At 39.9% G+C, this 21,541-nt stretch overlaps 1 protein-coding gene across 11 annotated transcripts in view; it reads right to left on the reverse strand.

Moving 5' to 3' along the window:
- Positions 1-21,541, reverse strand: part of LOC109911130 (transcription factor 4) — a 551,558-nt gene that overhangs the window by 66,203 nt on the left and 463,814 nt on the right. For all 11 annotated transcript variants that reach the window (XM_048596040.1, XM_048596052.1, XM_048596047.1 and 8 more), the window contains 3 exons: positions 20,432-20,537; positions 11,119-11,252; positions 4,849-4,984 (listed from right to left, as the gene is read on the reverse strand). In XM_048596040.1, the coding sequence (XP_048451997.1) occupies positions 4,849-4,984; positions 11,119-11,252; positions 20,432-20,537 (376 nt within the window). The remainder of the gene's footprint in view (positions 1-4,848; positions 4,985-11,118; positions 11,253-20,431; positions 20,538-21,541) is intronic.

A 21,541-nucleotide genomic window follows, 5' to 3' on the forward strand; every position in this document is an offset into this window, starting at 1 on the left:
GTTGTGTAATCATTTTTTGGAGGTAATCTTCATACTCAAAGGAATACAACAGCACCTGATGTGAAGCAAAGCTTGTAACATTTGCACTCAGTGGGAATCTTTCAAAGTTCAATTTTAGGAAACAATATCACTTGCAACAAATGTGAACTGTTGCAGTCCTATCACCATTATTGCAATCAGTTTTAACGATGTTGCAGCCCAGTAAAATTAACCTTAATCTTTTATTGTTAGCACAAGAATATCATGCACATATACTTCCTAGCAGGGAACAATGGATGATAATTATGAGCAGAAGTTGTTGCTGATTTATTCCTATCCTTGTTCAGGGACAATAAAGCCAATTCGAGCCTCGCCTTCTCTGCTCGAGCAATGACCTGTTAATGATGCAAATCAAGCAGCATCTCAGGTTGCTTAAAGCCTCTATGACTTGGCATCACGCCTTTGAAACTTTTGCTCATCGATCTGTCAGCAGAGGTCTTACTAACTTCCTGCATGCTTTTGGGCTGAGGCTTTTATCCCTGGAGCGTTGGAGGCTGAGGGGTGACCTTAAAGAGGTTTATAAAATCATGAGGGGCATGGATAGGGTGAATAGCCAAAGTCTTTGTCCTAGAGTGGGGGAGTCCAAAACTAGAGGGCATAGGTTTAAGGTGAGAGGGCAAGGGCTTAAAAAGGACCTGAGGGGCAACTTTTTCCACGTAGAGGGTGGTGCGCATATGGAGCTGCCAGAGAAAGTGCTGGAGGCTGGTACAATTACAACATTTAAAAGGTATCTGGATGGGTATATGAATATAAACGGTTTACAGGGATATGGGCCAAATGCTGGCAAATGGGTCTAGGTCATGTCAGGATGTCCGGCTCGTGCAGATGAGTTGGACTGAAGGTTCTGCATGACTCTATGACTCTGTAACTGATATGAAAAATCAAAAAATGTGCAAAGCTTTGATTACACAACCATTAAGAGACCTGTCTGCACTTTTTGGCTTCTACTTGTGGAGAGGACAATGGTATGAGGGGTGTTCAATACAGATTTGTCACAATAAAATCAGGAATGAGAAGCCGTAATAACAAACTTGAAATACTGTTACTCTTTCCACTGGAGAGCAGTGGGTGAATATAGATTTTAAAAAGTAAAATTCTGATAGGAATAGTAGGAAAAGATTTTTGATTCCTTTGATTGAAGAACAACAACATAACAGTTTGGAGCAGACATAGGTATTTAATCTCTCAAGCTTACCTGATCATTTAATAAGACTTCAGTTTATCTGATTTTGGCCTCACCTTACTTTCCTGGCTACCCTATCATTTGACTCCTTTGTCAGTCAAAACCTATCTACATGTACTTTAAAAATATTTAATGTTTATGGGGAAGAGAACAGACTCTCAAAACCCAGTGGAAAGGTTCTCCTCATTTCTGTCTTAAATGGGAGAACACTTGTTTTTAAAATAAATCTGTATTACAAGGTAAAACATTCTTACATCAACTGCAAATGTCTCATAAGGGTCTCTTAAATGACCTCTCATTCTTCTAAATTCCAATGTGTATAGGTCCAACCCGTCTGAACTTTTCACACAAGATAACCCCTGGTGATAAGTGGTCAGCAATTTAAAATTATTAGAATGGGTGGAAGGGTCACCGGACCCGAAACGTTAACTCTGTTTTCTCCTTCACAGATGCTGCCAAACCTGCTGAGCTTTTCCAGCAACTTTGTTTTTGTTCCTGTATTTAAAAACTATTGTTCTGTGATTAATAGGTGCAGAAAGCAAGCAGAGATGTTAGCAGTATTCTTTTGATTTAAAGTTTGTAGAAGCATTGAATGTTGTGTGACAGAGAAAAATAGAGCACTACATCTTTTAATGGAAAAATTGAATAAATATTTGAAGCAGAAAGAAGGTTCAGAAGAGCTTGTACAGCAGTGGGATCAGGTTTGGATTTCTTCAGCATTAAGACAAATGGTTGAAAAGCCTTACTATAACATAAAATTCTAAGGTTCTCTTGTCATTGAACGGATCCAGGCTCTTTGTGGAAAAACAGTTTGGCAAAATAACTTGTTTCAGTCACTGAATGGCACCACTGAAGTGATGGGATAATGATTTTTTTTAAAAAAATGTAATTGTCACCATTTGTTTAGCTTGTAAAGGTAAGGGAAGGGAAAAGCTTTCCAAAGGCATTTCATAAAACAGTGCCCTTTTAATGATCATCTGGCTGACTCAGAGTTTCACACAAACCCAACATTACATTCAGACATTACTCAAGTCTGAGGTCTTTTGGGTGTGGTTATCACTAATTGCTTGAACGTTTTATTTTTAAGATCTTCTGGAATGTTTTGGTTTTCATGACTGATAGTCCAACTGGAACTTACAAAAGAGAAAAAGTTCTTTCTTTCGGATTATACATAGAAGGAGTTTTAGAATACTATATGTACCAAGACACTTTACAAACCCATTCTATTCATACCGTTCATAATGTTCATTCTGTTTGTAAAGCATATTTTTGTAATTTTTATCATAATAATTAGAATTATTGGATGTCAGGTTATGATAATGGTAAACGAGCATCATCAATATTCAACTTTCATCTCTGTTTATAATCCCAAGACCTTCATGCACTAAGGTGACCACTTTAAAAAAAAGAACAAATACTGACCCAAAACGGTTGCTGTGATCATCGGAACAGATTAAACCAAGCTCATGAAACAAGGATCGGTCTGAGCTACAATTAACATTGTCATAAAATGTAGCAAAACTCTGATCTGTCTCTCCTAGTGGATTGACACCTTTCTGGAAATTACATATTGTGATGAAAGTCACCTGTAGATCAGCCAGGTCAGAAAGACAACGTAAGTAGACTCCAAAAGGCACACTGCGCCATATTTCAAAGCTGCTTTTGAAGAGCAGGAAAGCAAAAAAAGGAACATAATTTGATAGCAAGAACTTTGAATTCTCTCTCAACCCTTAGTTCAGCGCCTGTGATAAAGAAATTTTGGAAAACAATAATTCATCAAGAATATCTGAAAAACTTCTTCATTGCCGAACAAACAAGAGAACAGCTAAACAGCTGGAACTTAGGTCACACTCACAGCTCAAAGTCTGTAAAATCTTTAGAATGGAATTGTTAACACTCCTTCCACTTTTGTTTGTTTGTAAGCTTTTTACCTGTATGTGTGTGTATTTGATGTCACACTTTTATTAATTTTTTGGGGGTAGTAGATAAAACAATTGTTTCTTTCATTCAAGAACACCTTGCAAATTTGGCTCCTTCATTTTGATTTGGTTAATTATATTTTCATTAAGCAAAATGTAGTTTTGTGCTAAAAATAAAGAAAAGTATTTGTTGCAAGTGATCAAATGGTGGTGGTGGTGGGGGTGGGGGCAGGAAGGGGTAAGTTCCCCTTCCTCTCCTGGCCATAGCAGGTACAGCATACAAAAATGCTAGTTATTGCACCAAGTATATGCTGAGTTTTATATGAACCAGCTCGCTTAATTTTGCTCACTGCTCGTAACCAGCTGATTGAAAAAAAATGTTATACAGCAAGACCTTTTAAAATTAGTTCTGAACATAGTGAGGGTGAAAAGCCACATTCTCTACAACATTGACAATGTAATAGACACGCTAGAAATTCAATCTTAGAGAGCTTAGGAACTAATGAAGTCCCAAGGATAGACAACAAAGGGTGAAGCACTGTTTTCCAAAAAGGTGATACTTTGAATATTGCAAGTAACATAACAATTGTACAGTTCTCCCTCTTTCCCTCCAATCATGCATTTCATTTGTTAGGTTTCAACTTCAGCAACTTAATAACCGTGTTAAGGTTGGTAAGTTACCAGGGGTCGGCCAGAATGCAGATTTGAGCTTACAATCAGAACTGCCAGGGTCTTATTGAGTGGTAACGTAAGCTTAAAGAGCTTTTTCTTACAAAATATTTGTTCATGGGATGTGTGTCACTTTTTACTGCCTTTTCCCCCAGTTGCCCAGAGCATAGTTTACAGTCAACCATATTGCTGTGGGTGTGGAGTCACATGCAGGCCAGACCAGATCAGCTAAGGACAACAGATTTTCTTCCCTAAAGGATATTGGTGAAACAGGTGGGTTTTTTTTAAATGACATTCAACCGGAGTTACATGGTACATGGTTATTATTATTCCAGCCTTTCATTGAATTCAGATTTCACCATCTACCATGGTGGGATTCAAACCCATACCTCAAGAACATTTGGAATTCTCTACCATTGAAGTATGTGGAGGCTTATTCTTTGAGAATGTTTAAGGCAGCGATTCAAAGATACCAGTGGTGTCAAAGATTACGGGGATAGTGTGGGTAAAGGGCATTGAAGTGTATGATCAGCTGATTGAAAAGATGATGTTATAAAGTAAGGCCTTTTAAAATAAGTTCTGGACATAGTGAGGGTGAAAAGCCACTTTCTCTACCACCTTGACAATACAGTAGAAGTGCTATATAGGTGGGTATACTCTGTAAGCTGAATAGTCTACCCCTGTTCCTATTAGGCTGAGGTCTGTAGGACTAAAACACTGACATTACCACTACGGCACCACCTCCCCTTACTCTGGCCCCCAGTTCTTACATACATATGAAACAACATGAAAAGCGACCAGTATGCTAAAGTCATGCTGATTAACTGGGATTCTTTTAATGGCTCGTATCATTTTGTTCTAATAAAATAAACTGCTTGGCTACAATCAACTGATTCAATAACCTCTTGGTTCTCTAGAAAAACAACTTCACCAAAACAGTAGCAGTGAGAAGTTATGTGTAACATTTGATAAGTTCAGCGAAGTTATTTTTTTTTCCCAAAAACGCAGTAAGCTAGTACTTATTTGTCAGTAACTTACCCATGATATTGTCTGTTCCGTTGGCAGCAGGTGGTGTGCAGGACGCAGTACCATAGTGATTTGTGCCACTGCGGTGGAAACTAGACATTGGTGGGAGACTGGCATTTATGTCCGTTGAGGAGTGTGGTGGGTAGCTCTGTGGTTTATATATGTATATATAATAAAGAAATAAAAGCAGAAAAAATGTATTAATTTCACAAATGATATCAGTTCTGGATATAATCAGGATTTACTTACGAACATACCAATTAGGAGCAGGAGTTGGGCTTGCCTTAGAGTTATTCGCTTATGCCTTAGTCTTATTTCTCAGTTCATTTTGGTCTTATAGTTACCTGATTAAAATTTAAAACACTAGTCTTAGAACCTTGCTTCTCCCATTCCAAGTGAATGTAAAATTCGGTCATGTTACGACTTATTTTCAAGCAAATCTAACCCTATGTTTTAATTCTTTTGACGCCCACATAGTACCAGAGTAAACACTGAAGTCATTTATTCCTTCCTGCCCATGCTAGCTCTTTGAAAAAGCCATAATTTTTTAACCCTGTCTCCTATTCGTGCAAGAGATAGTAAGAACTGCTGATGCTGGAGTCAGAGATAACACAGTTTGGCGCTGGAGGAACACAGCAGGCCAGGCAGCATCCGAGGAGCAGGAAAGCTGATGTTTCGGGTTGGGATCCTTCTTCAGAAATGGGGAAGGGGAAGGGATAGGGATCTCTGAAATAAATCGAGAGAGGAGGGGTGGGGCTGGGGAATGTAGGTGGGATGGTGATAGGTGAGTGCAGGTAGGCAGTGGTGGGGATTGGTCAGTGAGGTGGGAGGAGTGGATAGGTGGGAGAGAAGACGGTCAAGGAGACACATTTTTACCCTCTATTGCCCAAAATATTAAGGCAGCTCTACCGCCAGGACACCGAGTAAAATAAAGGGCCAGGGCCTCAACTTTTACTTTCAAATACTATACAAAATGGCTTGTTAATGCATCCCAGTAATTTTTTTTATATACTTATTTGGATGAAGCCTTGTAGATTTTGTTTTGTGATCGTTGTGATCGAACAAAGTTAACATCACCATCATCTTTTTAATAGAAAATCCTATCCGGGATATACAATTTAAAATGAAAATGTACTTGTAACAATAAAAAAAGTCCTAGATGAACACAGAAAAATATGCAAGTCATGATAATATAACAAATAATAGGGGCTCTGACCAGAATGCTGTTTGTTTTTAATTGAGATGGTGAGATGGAACCAGGATCATGTTGCAGGACAGCATTAGAATCGTCACCGGCTGTTTGTAATCACATTGGTGCTATTTACAAGTCTTAACCCCTAGCGCTCAGATTTATTAAAGAAGCGAGAGGTGTATTTAAAGCTGGGTGCAGTTACTTTCATGCATTTGAAACAATATTCGCCCTGGCACACCACTGTCCTTGAGCAAGTCACATCTGTCAGTTGTTTTAATCTTTGCAGTCCTGCCCCGTTTGCAGTTACTGCAAAGTGCAAATGGGGCTTGAAGTATGTGAAAGGAACAGCGCAGCCATTCATGTAGCAGATTTTAAAAAAATCCTTTAGGGCTAGCTTTACTTTTCAATGCAAAAGATGGGAAAGCCATAAACACCAAGGAAGGTTATAAAGGGTATAAAAGAAGGAAATCAATAAGTGGTAATACCAGTTTATGACTTTCCTAACATCAGGTGATTGTAAGGAGAAAAGCAATGGAAGTTAAGAAGTCTGGGAGGGAAAGATTCTACATTTCAATTACCGTTCAGGCAAGCCTTTACATTAAAACTCCACCACTTGAAGTCCCATTTCTGAACCCCACATGATTAGATAAACCCTTGATCAGACAGTTATCAATTCTCCACTAAAATCATAATGTAGTTTTCACTGGACTTTTTTTCGTTAAAATAACTTTACAGATTTTGTTAATAAAAAGTGCAGAGCATGTTAGTTTTCATTTCATTTCAGGAATCTCTAAAATCAATGTTCCTCAGCCAAATGGCCTCTTATTTCCTCTCCTATGTTTGGTGTGTTTTTTTTAAAACAGTATGCTCACTAGGCACATAGCAGAGATTGAAAACACTAGGCTTTTCCACGCCAAGCAGCCCACCCAAATAGAAGCTCATGGGCTTACAGAAAAGAGAAGATCTGTATTTGATTTACAAAAAATATAAATTAAGCCATTATTTATAATGGAGCATAAAGAAATAAAGAAAAAATCTTTTCAGAACTTTTGGATCTTTTTAATTAAATGCAGATTTTTGTTAATGGCAATGAACAGACATTTCATGAGGTCTGTGCAGCAAATATGATCTGCTTAATATTTTATTGCATTAACACGAGAAATAGTGTGGCGTTCCTCTTATACTTTCTTTTATCTTGTTTTTCCCATTGAGAAACCCTAAAAGAGAAGGGTGAAGACCTATACCAGGTGTCCTAAAGGTAAAGAACCACAGGAGAAAATGTCCGACAAGTTAAGCAGAGTTGGTTAGTGATAGCACTGTAAATTTTAAAACTGTTTTAATTGAATGAGGATGGTGTGTTAGGAGGTACTGATGAAGAAATACTTAAGAGTGACAAAATATACAGACATATGCCCCAACGTATGCACATGTTTCCTTCCTAACATGGGAACCATTTAAAATAAGAGTCACACCCAGTTTACCTGAGTGTTCAGATTATGTGTCATCAAAGCATCAAGATGGTTCCATGCAAATAGATACCATGATACCGCATATTTGTTATTTTTAGCAGGAGAAACCTATGAAAAAATTATAGATTCTCAGATGGTCATTAAAAAAATCAACAGATCCTAGAAGATGCTGTACGCTAGAGTTAGCTGTGGAGGCATTTTCACTGTAGTTGAAAGACCATTGTGATAATTTTAGATATTGTAATTGTGGGAAGTGTGATTATTTTCAATGTAAACTACTTTTATTTTAGTAAACTTGTTAAGATATGTTGCTTTCAGCTCCCCCATGGGTTAATGCATTAATGCATCATGTAGAATAGAAAGGTTACATTCCATTTTTGTGGGATGTGTGCATCAGTGGCAAAGCTGGCACTTATTGCCCATACCAAATTCATAGGATCCCCATGGTATGGAAGCAGGCCATTTGGCCCATTGAGTCCACAATGAAACTTCGAAGCATCCTACCCAGACCAAACTCCCAACCCTATCCCTATAACCCTACATTTCCCATGGCCAATCCACCCAACGTGCATATCTTTGGACAGTGGGAGGAAACCAGAGCACCCAGACGAAAGCCGTACAAGCATGGGGAAAATATGCAAACTCCACACAGACGGGTCGCCCAAGGTTGGAATTGAACTCAGGTCCCCAGCACTGTAAGGCAGCACTGCTAAATACTGAACCACTGTGTTGCCCTAAGGCGTGGATGAGGACTGTTACATTATCTGAGGAGTAGCGAATGGAACTGAACATTGAGAAATCATGAGCAAATATCCTCACTTCTGACCTCACGATGAATGGAAGGTCACTATTAAAATAGTTGAAGATGCTTGGGGATAGGACACTAGCCTAAAGAATTCCTGCAGCAGCATCCTGGGAATTTAAAAAGACCACCATTTCTCCTCTGTGTAAGATGTGACTCCAACTAGTTGAAAACTTGAGCCCTGATCCACATCAATTTTTGTTGTATTAATGTTCCTTATGATACAATGTTAAATGCTGCCTTGACGGCTAGGGTAGTCACTCTCATGTCACCTTTGTAACGCAGCTCTTTTGTCCAAGTTTGGATAAAGGTTTTAATAAGGTCTGGAGCTCAGTAAACCTGATGAAATCAAAACTGAGCAATGAGCAGTTTAAATGGTTAAGTGGCACTTGATAGTATTCTCTACTATATCTTCTATCTTTTTGCTGAAGAATGAGAACAGATTGATAGGTTGGAAATTGACTACTTTCATGTCCACCATGCACCAACTGGATGTAGCTGGACTATACAGATTTGATCTGATCTGCTGGTTATGGGATTGCTTTGTTCCTTCTGTCACATGATGCCTCCTGTATGTAATAGGCAGGTAACCCTGCAGTGTACTATCATGGTAACTCACTTTTAGGTACACCTGCTGTTTCTTCTGGTATGCTGCCCAAAAGCCCTCAATGAATCAACGTCAATTCCTCAGCTTGATGGTAATGGTGATGTGTGGGATCTGTCAGGCTATGAGGCTACAAATTGTGGTGGGACATATTCTGCTACTACTGATGGCTCACAGAACGTCATATATGTGCAGTTTTGAGCAGCTAGAGCTGCTTTCTATCGAAAATTTAATACAATGCTACTGCCGTATACTTTAACAAACGGGTGTTCTCAGTGTGAAGAGGGGACTGAGATGTGGTAATTCTAACCAATAGTGCATTGTGCAGATGTGAGGATGGGGTAAAATAGATTTTTCCATCTTCTTTTCCTTTTCGGTCTTTCATCAACTGCTATTTGTCCAGGTCTAGCATATATGTACATATAATCCTGAAGGACTCAGCCAGCAGTGGTTGCAATGTGATAGATAAAGGAGGCAAACGGAAATCTCTAGTGTCAGCTGGAGACTCCATATTGTCTCTTCAAAGGCTGGCAAATTAAATGCCACTTAGGGGTAGGAGGCTTGGCAACAACGTGCAAGATGGTTTTCACCAAGACCCTCTGCTTCCCAATGACAGGCCTCTCAATCAGGAAGTGTCTTTTAAGAAGGGACCCCTCCCCAAAAACCCTTAAGCAACAGGATTTATTTTTGGGACATCCTGCATGACAAAACACCTCAGTCTGCTGCTGGATAAATACTGGAGGTGATGAGTCCTTAAACGGTATTAATCACTGTATGGATGAGTATTGATTCATCAGTTCAGTAAAGGTAGGAGATGTAATCAATTGGTTTCCTAGTCTGTGTTTGACCTGATCCTATAAGTTTCTATGGGTCTGGAGTTAATGTTGAAGGTTCCAGGACCACTGTGTAGCAAATATTTAACATATTTTGCCACCCCTATTGGATCAGTCCTGCTTATGGAACAGGTCATACCCAGGAATGGTGAAGAGACGCTGGCTGAAATGCATAAGTTATTGGTACTAAATTAGGGCATTCATCCCATTGAATCTCCTCCAATATTCAACAAGAACATGGCTGATCCAATAAACTGATAATGTCAGATTATTTGCTCATTTTTCCCATGGGAGAGTTCTCCCTACTTTGACTCAAGTCCCCATTTGTTAGGTACACTTTATACTGTTGACTGGGATACGTGAGCTTTTATTGTGTCCTGTGTCTAGGCTGATTCCTGGTGATCTATTCAGTTTTATTTTTAGCATGATTTTCCATTGGTGTTCAGAGGGGTACAGTTAGTCAACAACATTGCGATGAGTCTGAACTCTCACGTTGGGGTAAGAACAGCAGATTTGCTTCCTTAAAGAATATTTGTGAAGCAACTGGGTTTTAAATGACTATCTAGCAGTTTCATGATTTCCATAATTACAGAAACTATTAAAGTCCAAATCTATTTTGAACTGAATTTAAACTGCCTAGCTCTCATGGTGGTATCTGAACCTGTGTCTCTGAAGCAATCTTACTGGCCTCTTAAGTATTAGACCAGTAACATAAACAATATTGTCCGTCTATGTTGTGCTGATCTCAGTTGGAGCTAGTGTTAATGCAGCAGATGGTCACAGCCCTGTTACTATGTGGGGCGGGGGACAAAATAGCTGCAGCACAAAGGCACTGGGCTCAACTACATTGCTGCCAGTGGTTGACTAGCTGTCCATGTTCACACAAACATTGGTTCCATGGGGAAAATACCTTCATTGCGGCAGTCAGTCAGTTTGCTCAGTTCATGACGGTATAAGAATGTAATATGCAGAACAAAAAAAAAAGCAGTTTCAGAATCTACAAAAGTAATAATTAAACAACTTTTAGTACATAGCAGATTACATGCAGCTTATCATGAGAAATGGCAGGATGGAGATGTTTTTGCTTCACTTGTTCCTATTTCTTTGCTCCTTCAGAACTGTTCTAAAGAAGGGTTACTGGACCTGAAACATTATCTCTGCTTTCTGTCCACAGATGCTGCCAGACCTGTTGAGTTTCTCCAGCAATTTCTGTTTATGCTGCCAATTTCTAACATTCACAGTTCTTTGTTTTTTTTTTAAAAACCAAATTTCTACTATTTGAAGAGCAATACAGGGGTAAACAGGTGACGTTGATGGGCAGGAATCAACGACATTAAAGAAAGATGCCAGTGGGCTGTTAGCACACCAGATGTCACTATTACCAGGCGCTCGTGAGGGTGCAGACTGCAGTAACTGCTGGACTGTGGAGCGTGGGAGGAGTTTCCCAACATTCCTCCATAACCGGGCTGATTCATTCCACCAGAGGAAGTCCATGGATCGGAATTATGGTGCCCATCTGGAAAGGAAGGTCAGGTTACATTAAGTCCTTCAGAAAAGAAAAAGGCTCACAAAAGATATTCTTAAGTGAGCATTCCTGCTGATTATTTGATTGCAACTACTTGGTTGGTAATGAACCCTTAATTAAAATGGGCCATTAGTTTGGAACTGCAGGACCACCTCTCAGCAACATTCATCTGTGGAATTCTTGATTTAAAACAAAATGAAAGAAAAAAAAAAGGCACAGACTCAGTCAAATGTAATATAGAAATAATCACAAAGGAATGAAAGTTTGCATTGCAGGTACAATCATTCATTCAAAGGTTAAAGTTAATTCATCTGATTACTACCAATCTGGCTAGTAATACAATAGCTGCAGCTCGAAATGGAGTCAACAGGCAAAAGCAAAGAGCACACATAAACTTACACAAGGTCCCAAAGTCTTTGTCACAAAAACAGAAGTTATTGGAAAAGCTCAGCCGGTCTGGCAACAGCTGTGAAGAGAAATCAGAGTTAAGATTTCACGTCCAGTGACCCTTCCTCAGGACTCTCATTTCTCTTCACGGATGTTGCCAGACCCGCTGAGCTTTTCCAGCAACTTCTGTTTTTGCCCGATTCACAGCATCTGCAGTTCTTTTGGGTTTTATCCAAAATCTCTGTGTGCATCTTCCTTTCTTTCTGATTTTTTAAACTCAGTCATGCAATGTGGGGTGTTACTGGCTGGGCCAGCATTTATTGGCCATCCCTCAATGTCCTTGGGAAGGTGCTTGTGAATTGCTTTCTTGAATCGTAACAGCCTATCTGCTGTACATGGACCCACAATGACATAAGGGAAGGAATTCCAGGCTTTTGGCCCCATAACACTGGTGAAACTGTTTACTTTTCTCCCACAACGTTTTGCAAACTCAAAGTTTTACTGCATGCCATTGACGATCATGCCGTAAGCTGTCTACTTCCTAAGGTCTTGAACTCGCTCCCTCCTATTTTCTCTGCCTTTGTTACGTTCTTGCTAAAAGCTAACTTCTTCAATCAAACTTGTGATTACCAGCTCTAATACTCTGTGTCTAGACATCACTATCTGACAGTGCTCTTCTGAAACACCTTGAAAACTATACTAAAAGCATTATGTAAGTGGAGGCTGTTGTTATAAACTTAAATGGCAGTCTTTTTCCTTGCTTCATTTCAACAGTCTTGAGTTAGCTAGCAGAATATCTGTAATAATTGACACAATATTGAAAACCACTTGCTTTCCTCACCCTTTCTACTTTGAATTCCAGAAAGATGTTGGCAAACAAATCTCCACCTACACCCCCCAACCAATCCAGGGAAGGTCAATTTCCTAACCTCATATTCCACTCTTAATTTCTGGATCCCTGACATAACGGTGTGGAAATTTAAAGTCACACTGAGTTGTTACAGCACAGAAGTAAGCCATTCAGCCCATTATTTATGTATCAGCTCTCTGAATAATTAATTCACTTGGTGCCATTCTCCCTCATCCTCCCTATAACGCTATACATTCCTACTTTTGAGGTAACAGCCTAATTCCATTTCAAATTTCATTGTTTACAATTTACATAGATGATTTGGAGTTGGGAGTAAGTGTGGTGTGTCAAAATTTGCAGATGACACTAAGGTGAGTGGTAGAGCAGAGTGTGCAGAAGGCACTGAAAGTCTGCAGAGGGATATAGATAGTCTAAGTGAGTGGGCAAAGGTCAGGCAGATGGAGTACAATGTTGATAAGTGTGAGGTCATCCATTTTGGTAGGAATAACAGCAAAATGGACAATGTTTTAAAAAAAATTGCAGCGCGCTGCTGTGCAGAGGGACTTGGGTGTCCTTGTGCATGAATCGCTAAAAGTAGGATTGCAGGTGCAGCAGGTGATTAAAAAGGCAAATGGAATTTTGTCTGCCATTGCTAGAGAGATGGAGTTTAAAAACGGGGAGGCTGTGTGCAGCTGTATAGGGTCCTGGTGAGGCCACACCTGGAGTACCGTGTGCAGTTTTGGTCTCCTTACTTGAGAAGAGATATACTAGCACTGGAGGGGGTGCAGAGGAGATTTACTCGGTTGATTCCAGAGTTGAGAGAGTTGGATTATGAGGAGAGACTGAGTAGATTGGGATTATACTCATTGGAATTCAGAAGAATGAGGGGAGATCTTATAGAAACATATAAGATTATGAAGGGAATAGATAAGGTGGAGGCAGGGAGGTTGTTTCCGCTAGCAGGTGAAACTAGGACTAGAGGGCATTGCCTCAAAATAAAGGGAAGCAGATGTAGGACTGAGGTCAGGAGGAACTTCTTCACCCAAAGGGTTGTGAATCTGTGGAATTCCCTGCCCAGTGAAGTGGTTGAAGCTACCTCACTGAATGTGTTTAAGGCAAGGCTAGATAAATTTTTGAACAGTAAAGGAATTAAGGGTTATGGTGAGTGGGCGTGTAAGTGGAGCTGAGTCTCAAAAAGATCAGCCATGATCTTATTAAATGGTGGGGCAGGCTCGAGGGGCCAGATGGCCTACTCCTGCTCCTAGTTCTTATGTTCTTATGTCCTTATAAATGCAACAATTAAACCTGCCTCCACCATACTCTCAGGCAGAACTTTCCAGGACTCAACCACTAGCTGCATGAACATGTTTCATCTCATTTTTGTGTGTTGCTACCTCTGCCAATTACTTTAAATCTGTGCCCTCTCATTTTCAATCAGTTCACAAGTGGGAACAGGTCCCGATCCATACTCTCTCCAGACTGAATGATTTTGAATACTTCCATAATACCTCCTTTCTACCTTCTTCTTTCCAAGGAAAACACATTCAATTTCTTTATTCTGAAGTTCCTCTTCCCTGGAACCATTCTTGAGAAACTTCTCTGCATTCTCTCCGACAGCTTCACATCTTTCCAAAAGTGAGGTACCCAGAGCTGAATGTGATTCTCCAGCTGAGGTCAGAATAGTGGTTTTATACTGTACAACTTCTATGCTCTTTGTTTGTGTATGCTAAGCCCCTACTAAAAAAAAACCTAAGAAACTTTATGCTTTATGAACCATTCTCTCAACCTACTCGACTAGCTTCAGTGAATTATGCATTTATATACTCAATTCCCTCTGCTAAGAAATACAGGATTTAAAATTTCCAGAGGCAGTGGTAATGTCAGATTGGCAATCCAGAGCACCAAATGAATGCTATAGGTACATGAGATCAAATCTCACCAGGGCAGACGTTAACATTTGAATTCAATAAAAACATGGAGTCAAAAGCTGGCCTATTGGTGACCATGTAACCACCACTGAATGTTGTAAAACAAAATTTAGTTCGCTAATGTCCTTTAGAAAAGGAAATCAGCTATCCTTACCTGGTCTGCTCTACATGACTCGAGACCCATAGCAATATAGCAGACTCTTAACTAACCTCTGGTCAATTGAGGATGGACGCTAAATGCTGCCTACCAAGTGACATCCACATTCCATCAAGGAATTTTTAAACAAAGTACCCTTTTCTTAATACGGTATCTCCATGTTCTTCCTATCAAAATGAGTCACTTCACATTTTCCACATTGAACTACATTTTCCAGCTTTCGGTCCACTCCACCAACTTGAACACGTCCTTTTGTAGTTCACAATTCTTCCAAGTTGTGTGTCATCTAGAGATTTTGAAATTATGCCCTATACAGCAAAGCCTAGTTCATCAAATATATATCAGAAAAAGCAAAGGTTCTACCATGATACCTTGGGAACTCAACTGTAGACCTTCCCCTGGGTAAAACATAATTCAGTGTGCACTACTTTTTGCTTGCTGTCAGTTAATCAATTCTGTACCCATGTTGCAACTGCCTCTTTTATTCTATGGGCTATAACTTTCATAGGTCTATTGTTTGGCACTGTAGGAAATGTCTTTTGGAAGACATGTAAAGCACATTAACAGCATTGTCCTCATCAACCCTCTCTGTTTCTTTTTCAAAATACTCCCGGAAGTTAGCTAAACTTTTTTTCAGTAAATTTGTCTGGCTTTCCTTATTTAACCCACAATTGGCCATGTTAATTTTGTACGGAAAATAAAATCTAAAAACAATGACTTTCAACCACTGAAATAAACTAACTGACCTGTCGCGGCGAGACTCATTGTTACACTCATTTTGAATAAGGTTGTAATATATCCTGGCATTACCCTTACATCTAAAGACGACTGCAAAATTATGGCCAAGGTCTCCATAATTTCTATTCTCTTCTCTCAGTAGCCTTGGATGTATCCTTCCTGTCCTGGTGCTTTATTAACTTTATCAATGACCAAAATAATAATAGAAGGAATGTTTTGAGTACAAGAGAAAACTAGTTAAACATATAAAAATAGATAAGAGTTTCTACAAATATTTAAAGGAGAAAAAATGTTGACAAGGTGAGGGCTGATCCTATAGAAAGTGAGACTGGAGAATAAGGAAATGGCAGATGAATTGAACAGATATTTTGCATCAGTCGTCATGACAGAGGATACAAGTAACATCCTAGAAACAGCGACACATCTGGAAGTGTTAGAGTAGGAGATTACTTAGGAAAATCACGATCACCAGAAAGGTGGTCCTGAGTAAATTGTTGGAGTTATGGGCTGGCAAGTTCAGGTTCAGATGGGTGTTAATCAAGAGTCTTTAAAAAAAAAAGTGGCTACTAATATAATCATTGCATTGAATCTAATTTTCAAAAACTCTCTTGATTCAGACACCAGCCCATTAGTTGGAACATAGTGAATGTAACTCCTTTATTCGGTTGTGGGTAAGATTTTAGAGTCCATTGTGAAGGATGAGATTTCTGAATACTTGGAATTGTATGGCAAAATAGGGCAAAGTCAGCATGGCTTCATCAAGGGGAGGTCATGCCTGACAAATCTGTTAGAATTCTTTGAGGAAGTAATGAGCAGGTTAGACCAAGGAGAAGCAATGGATGTCATCTTTCTGGACTTCCAGAAGGCCTTTGACAAGGTGACGCACAGGAGGCTACTGAGTAAGATAAGGCCCCATGGTGTTAGAGGCAAGGTACCAGCATGGATAGAAGATTGGCTCTCTGGCAGAAAGCAGAGGGTGGGGTTAAAAGGGTCTTTCTCAGGATGACAGCCGGTGAACAAGGGGTGTTCCACAGGAGTCAGTGTTGGGACCACAACTTGTCCATTTATACATTAATGATCTAGATGAAGGAACTGTGGGCATTCTGGCTAAGTTTGCAGACGATACAAAGATAGATAGAGGGACGGGTAGTATTGAGGATGAGGGGAGGCTGCAGAAGGACTTGGACAGGTTAGGAGAGTGAGCAAAGAAGTGGCAGATGGAGTACAATGTGGGAAAGTGTGAGGTCATGCACTTTGTAAGAAGAATAAAAGCATGGACTATTTTCTAAATGGGGAGAAAATTCAGAAGTCTAAAGTGCAAAGAGACTTGGGAGTTCCAGTCCAGGATTCTCTCAAGGTAAACTTGCAAGTTGAGTCAGGAGTTAGGAAGGCAAATGCAACTTTGGCATTTATTTTGAGAGGACTTGAATATAAAAGCAGAGATGTACTTCTGAGGCTCTATAAGACTCTGGTCAGGCCACTTTGGAGTATTGTCCTCAGTTTTGGGCCCCATATCTCAGGAAAGATGTACTGGGGGTGTTCAGAGGAGGTTCACGAGAACGGTCCCAGGAATGCAAAGCTTTACATATAAGGAATGTTTGGGGATCTGGGTCTATATTCGATGGAGTTTAGAAGGATGAGGGAGGATTTAATTGAAATTTACAGAATACTGAATGGCCTGGACAGAGTGGATGTTGGGAAGATGCTTCCATTGGTAGGAGAGACTGGGACCAGAGGGCACAGCCTTAGAGTAAAGGGAAGACCTTTTAGAACAGAGATAAGGAGAAACTTCTTCAGCCAGAGAGTGGTGAATCTATGGAATTCACTGTCACAGAAGGCTGTGAAGGCCAGGTCATTGAGTTTATTTAAGTTCTTGATTGTTAAGGGGATCAAGGATTACAGGGAGAAAGCAGGAGAACAGGATTTGAGAAACTTACCAGAAATGATTGAATGGTGGAGCAGACTCAATGGGCTGAATGGCCTAATTTCTGCTCCTATGTCTTTGGTCTTAATCAAAAAATGGAAACAGAAAACAGGCCAATTGGTTTAATATCCATCACAGGGAATATCTTAGATGCTATTATTTAGGAAGTTCCAGGAGGCACCTAGATAATTTCAAAGTTATCAGGCAAAGTCAACACGGCTTTGTGAAAGGAGCGTCATGTTTGACCAATCTCTTGTAGTTCTTTGAGGCGGTAATGCATGCTGAGATAAAGGGCCCCAGTGGCCAGACTGTACTTGGATTTTCAGAAGACATTTGACAAAGTGCTTACCAAATGTCATTACAGAATATGTAAGCTCATAGCATAGGGGTAGCATATTTGCACAGACAGAAGACTAGCTAGCTAAAAGAAAGCAGGCAGTAGGCATAAATGGGTCTTGTACAGGTTAGCAAGATGTAATGAGTGGTGTGCCATAAACAGTTGTGCATGGAATCTTTCCTGTTTATAATTTGTATAAATGGCTTAGATGAAGGGACAGAAGATATGATTGCCAAATTTGCTGGTGACAAAGTCAGGTAGGAATATAAACTGTGAAGCAAACATGGCGTGGATACAAAAAGATATAGATAAGTTAAATGAGTGGGCGAAGAAGTGTTATGTGGAAAAATATGAAGTGGTCCATTTAAGTTAGAAGAATGAAAGAAAGCAAAATATTATGTAAATAGTGACAGACTGCAGAACTCTGAGATGTAGAGGGATCTGGGTGTCCATGTGCACACAAACCTATGAACAAGGAACAAGAGTAGGCTACTCAGACCTTTGAACCTTCTCTGCCATTCAATAAACTCATGACTATTTGACTTAAGCTCAACTCTACATTTCTGTAAACCCCCAATAATCTTTCATCCCCTTGGCAACCACAAATCTATACACCTCTACCTTTTGAGGAAGGTAATTCAAAACCTTCAGAAAACAAAAAGTTTTCCTCGTCTCTGTCTCAAATGGACAATCCCCTATTTTTAAATTATGAATTACAAAATGTTAGTATGCAAGTATAGCAAGTAATTGGGAAAGCTATTAGATAATTTATCATTGATCATGAGGAGAATGGAATACAAAGGTAGCAGGGATGTGTTTCAGGGTGTTGGCGAGCGCGCATCTGGAGTATTTACACAGTATTAGTCACCTTACTTAGGAAGGAAGTAAATGCACTGGAGACAATTCAGAAAAGGCTTACTAGACTGATACCTTGAAATGGGGAGAATAGTCTTAGGAGGAAAGGTTGGACAGGCTAGACCTGAATGCGCTGGAGATGAAAACAGTAACAGGTGATCTGATTGAAATACATAAGATCTTGAGGGGTAGTGATGGGTTTGATGTGGAAAGGATATTTCCTCAAATGGGAGAATCTAGAACTAGGGTTCACTGTTTAAAAATATCATATGTTTGTATATTTTTTTTACTTATTCACAGGACGAGGGCGTTGCTGGCTAGGCAGCATTTATTGCCCATCCCTAATCACCCAGAGGGCAGCTCAGAGTCAACCACATTGCTGAGAGTCTGGAGTCACATATAGGCCAGACCAGGTAAGGATGGCAGTTTCCTTCCCCGAAGGACATTAGTGAACCAATGTTGAGTTTTTCCAACAATTGACAATGGATCCACGGTTATCATTAGATTCTTAATTCCAGACATTTATTGAATTCAAATTCCACCATCTGCCGTGGCAGGATTCGAACCCAGGTCCCCAGAACGTTATCTAATTTCTGCTCCTGTGTCTTCTGGTCTTATTCAAAAAATGGAAACAGAAAGGCCATCACCTCCCCTGTTTAAACAGAGACCTGGTACCACTGCTTCACCATTTTTAGACCTTTCTACTGTACTAAGGGTCTCCCCTTTTACCATGGCCTGGGTAGAAGTTTTTTCTAGGTAAAGGCAGAACTATTGATTTAGTACCTCAGCTATTCCGCTTGCCTTTATGCATAAATCTCCTTTTCGGTCCCTAATCGGTCAGGTTCCTCTATTTTTCTATCCATTTACAATTTTTATGCCAATAGAAGACTTTGTGATTTCCTTTTACATTAGTTGCCAAGTCCTTTTCATACTCTTTCTTTGCTTTCTCACTTCCCCTCTGAACATTCTATATTCAGCCTGGTTCTCATTGCATTTTCCACCTGGTATCTCCTATAAGCACAGTGTTTCTTCTTCATCTTAGTCTTTCTTTTCTCTATGGACATCAATAAATTGTTTCGACAAAAATATTCGGATTGTCATCTGGACCAGCCCTTTCTGCCACCCAAAAAGCATTGGAGGTGGCCACATTGGGATTATCTAAGTTGTGCTAAAGCTGTGTAAGGGCTGGATGTTCCCATTGGAAGTGGGAATTGGGAGGCAAGTGGAAATCTGGATCAGGAACCCATCTCCATCATGCCATGAAGTGCAGAGGATAGGCAAAGGTTGGTTAGTAAAGTTTCATCATTGCTCAGTAAGCTTTGGTGCAAATTTTCACTTTTTGCATGAACAAGAAACTGTTTCAGTGCTGTCACCCGTCTCCCACCAGGCTGTAGCTGGCCAGTTTCAGAGTGCTCTTACTGGCTGCCCTCCCATGTAAAAATCTTGGAAGGTCAGACAGCAAGCTGTTAATGAGCTCCCTAATGACCTCAAACCATTCAATTAACGAGGTGGGTGACTTCACCTTCCTGCCTGACTGCCCTGTTCTGCTCCTGTCCTTCGAAAAGTCACTAGAGTCAGGGACAAGAGGCAGCAGACTGGCACAGAAACCGCTGGCAGCATTCTCTTCTAACTTCAGTCCTATCTCGATTTAGGATTGGGAAATCCAGACCTAACTTGTGCTTGGCGTCAGTTTGCGCCCCCCTGAAATACTTCCCTAATAAAATCAGCCTCAGTAACGCGAGCGTTTTTCTGAAGCGTTCCATTGCAAAACAACTCTGGCTTACACGTAGGAACTGAATGCTGCGTGGCTCATTCATACACTCTGTTGTCAGGTTGATGGATGAACAAAATCGTGGGCGGGGTGTGAGTGGGTTGAGAAACATATATGTTCAAAGGCAAATTTCAAGTTATTCTTCTTCACATTCACTCAACGTAATGAGTAAATCCAAAAAGCATTTTTTCACATTCAACCAAACTGGCTCGTATCCACTTACCCTGCATGAAGAATGAACTGGGAAATGTGCTTGTAGGTGGCTTGGAGGAAGGGTAGCCAGGAGAGTCCCTATTATAATCGGCAGCACTTGCTGATGGGGCATACACCTGCAAAAATAAAAGCACACTTTTTATCTATTGTTACAAAAAATATAAAAATAGTGATTTTTCAATAATTAAGCAGTCAGACAGTTGCAAGCATATTTACAAATCAATTCTTCAATGTAAGAACTACTTCAATGACCAGTGCGAAATGTCAAGAGGCATGTGGAAACACCACAAAATATATGTTTCATTGATGCATCCCACGTCTTCACTCTCCAGACTAACTGTGTGGTGGCTTTGTTCATGCAAGCCTCTCTGGGTTATTGCTGCTTCAACTTTACAGCCACATTCATGACACAAAGGCAAAAAAAGTTTTTTAAAAGTGCAAGTGCTGGAAACGTATGGTCAGCGGTTGAAAAGAGGAAGGTAGGTTTCCATTTTGCGTCGAACCCGAGATCAGAATCCCAGTGGTCAGGACCTCAGCCCCTTCACAGGGCTAATCAAAGAAAGGAAAGTAAAGCCACATGTTCTGGTGACCTTACCCAAACAGTACATGACAATGAGAAATATCACACAAAATGCTAGTCTATCTTCCTCTTTCAGAGACCGAATAAACCTGCTGAACCATACTGTTTAATAGCCATTTAATACAGGAACTGTATTTTTCTTATGAAAACGCAAGAAGTCACACGAGGAATTTAAAAGCTTTAAACTACACTTGACGTTCAGAACATATTAAAAAACAGTCCTTGTAATTTGTTGTCGTCAGTTGAACCAACTGATTGGATTTGTTTCTGAACTGTTGCTGAAAAGCACTCTCTTCAATATAAACTAACAGGATTACCTCATGCCACCTTCCAGACACTAATTTCTTAATTATTCATAATAGCATAGTATTATACTGCCATAAGAAGAATTCAAGGAATAGCAAGCCTTTTTTCATTTACAACTGGGTTATTTCCTTACCCCTCACATTAGTAAGTTGATTTTATTCTTCAAAGAAGTTTATGCTTGCATTTAAAACCACCTCTCTAAGTACAAGACATCATAGCATAACATTATTGCAC

This window comes from Rhincodon typus, chromosome 1, assembly GCF_021869965.1.
Source record: "Rhincodon typus isolate 14 chromosome 1, sRhiTyp1.1, whole genome shotgun sequence".
NCBI lineage: Eukaryota > Metazoa > Chordata > Chondrichthyes > Orectolobiformes > Rhincodontidae > Rhincodon > Rhincodon typus.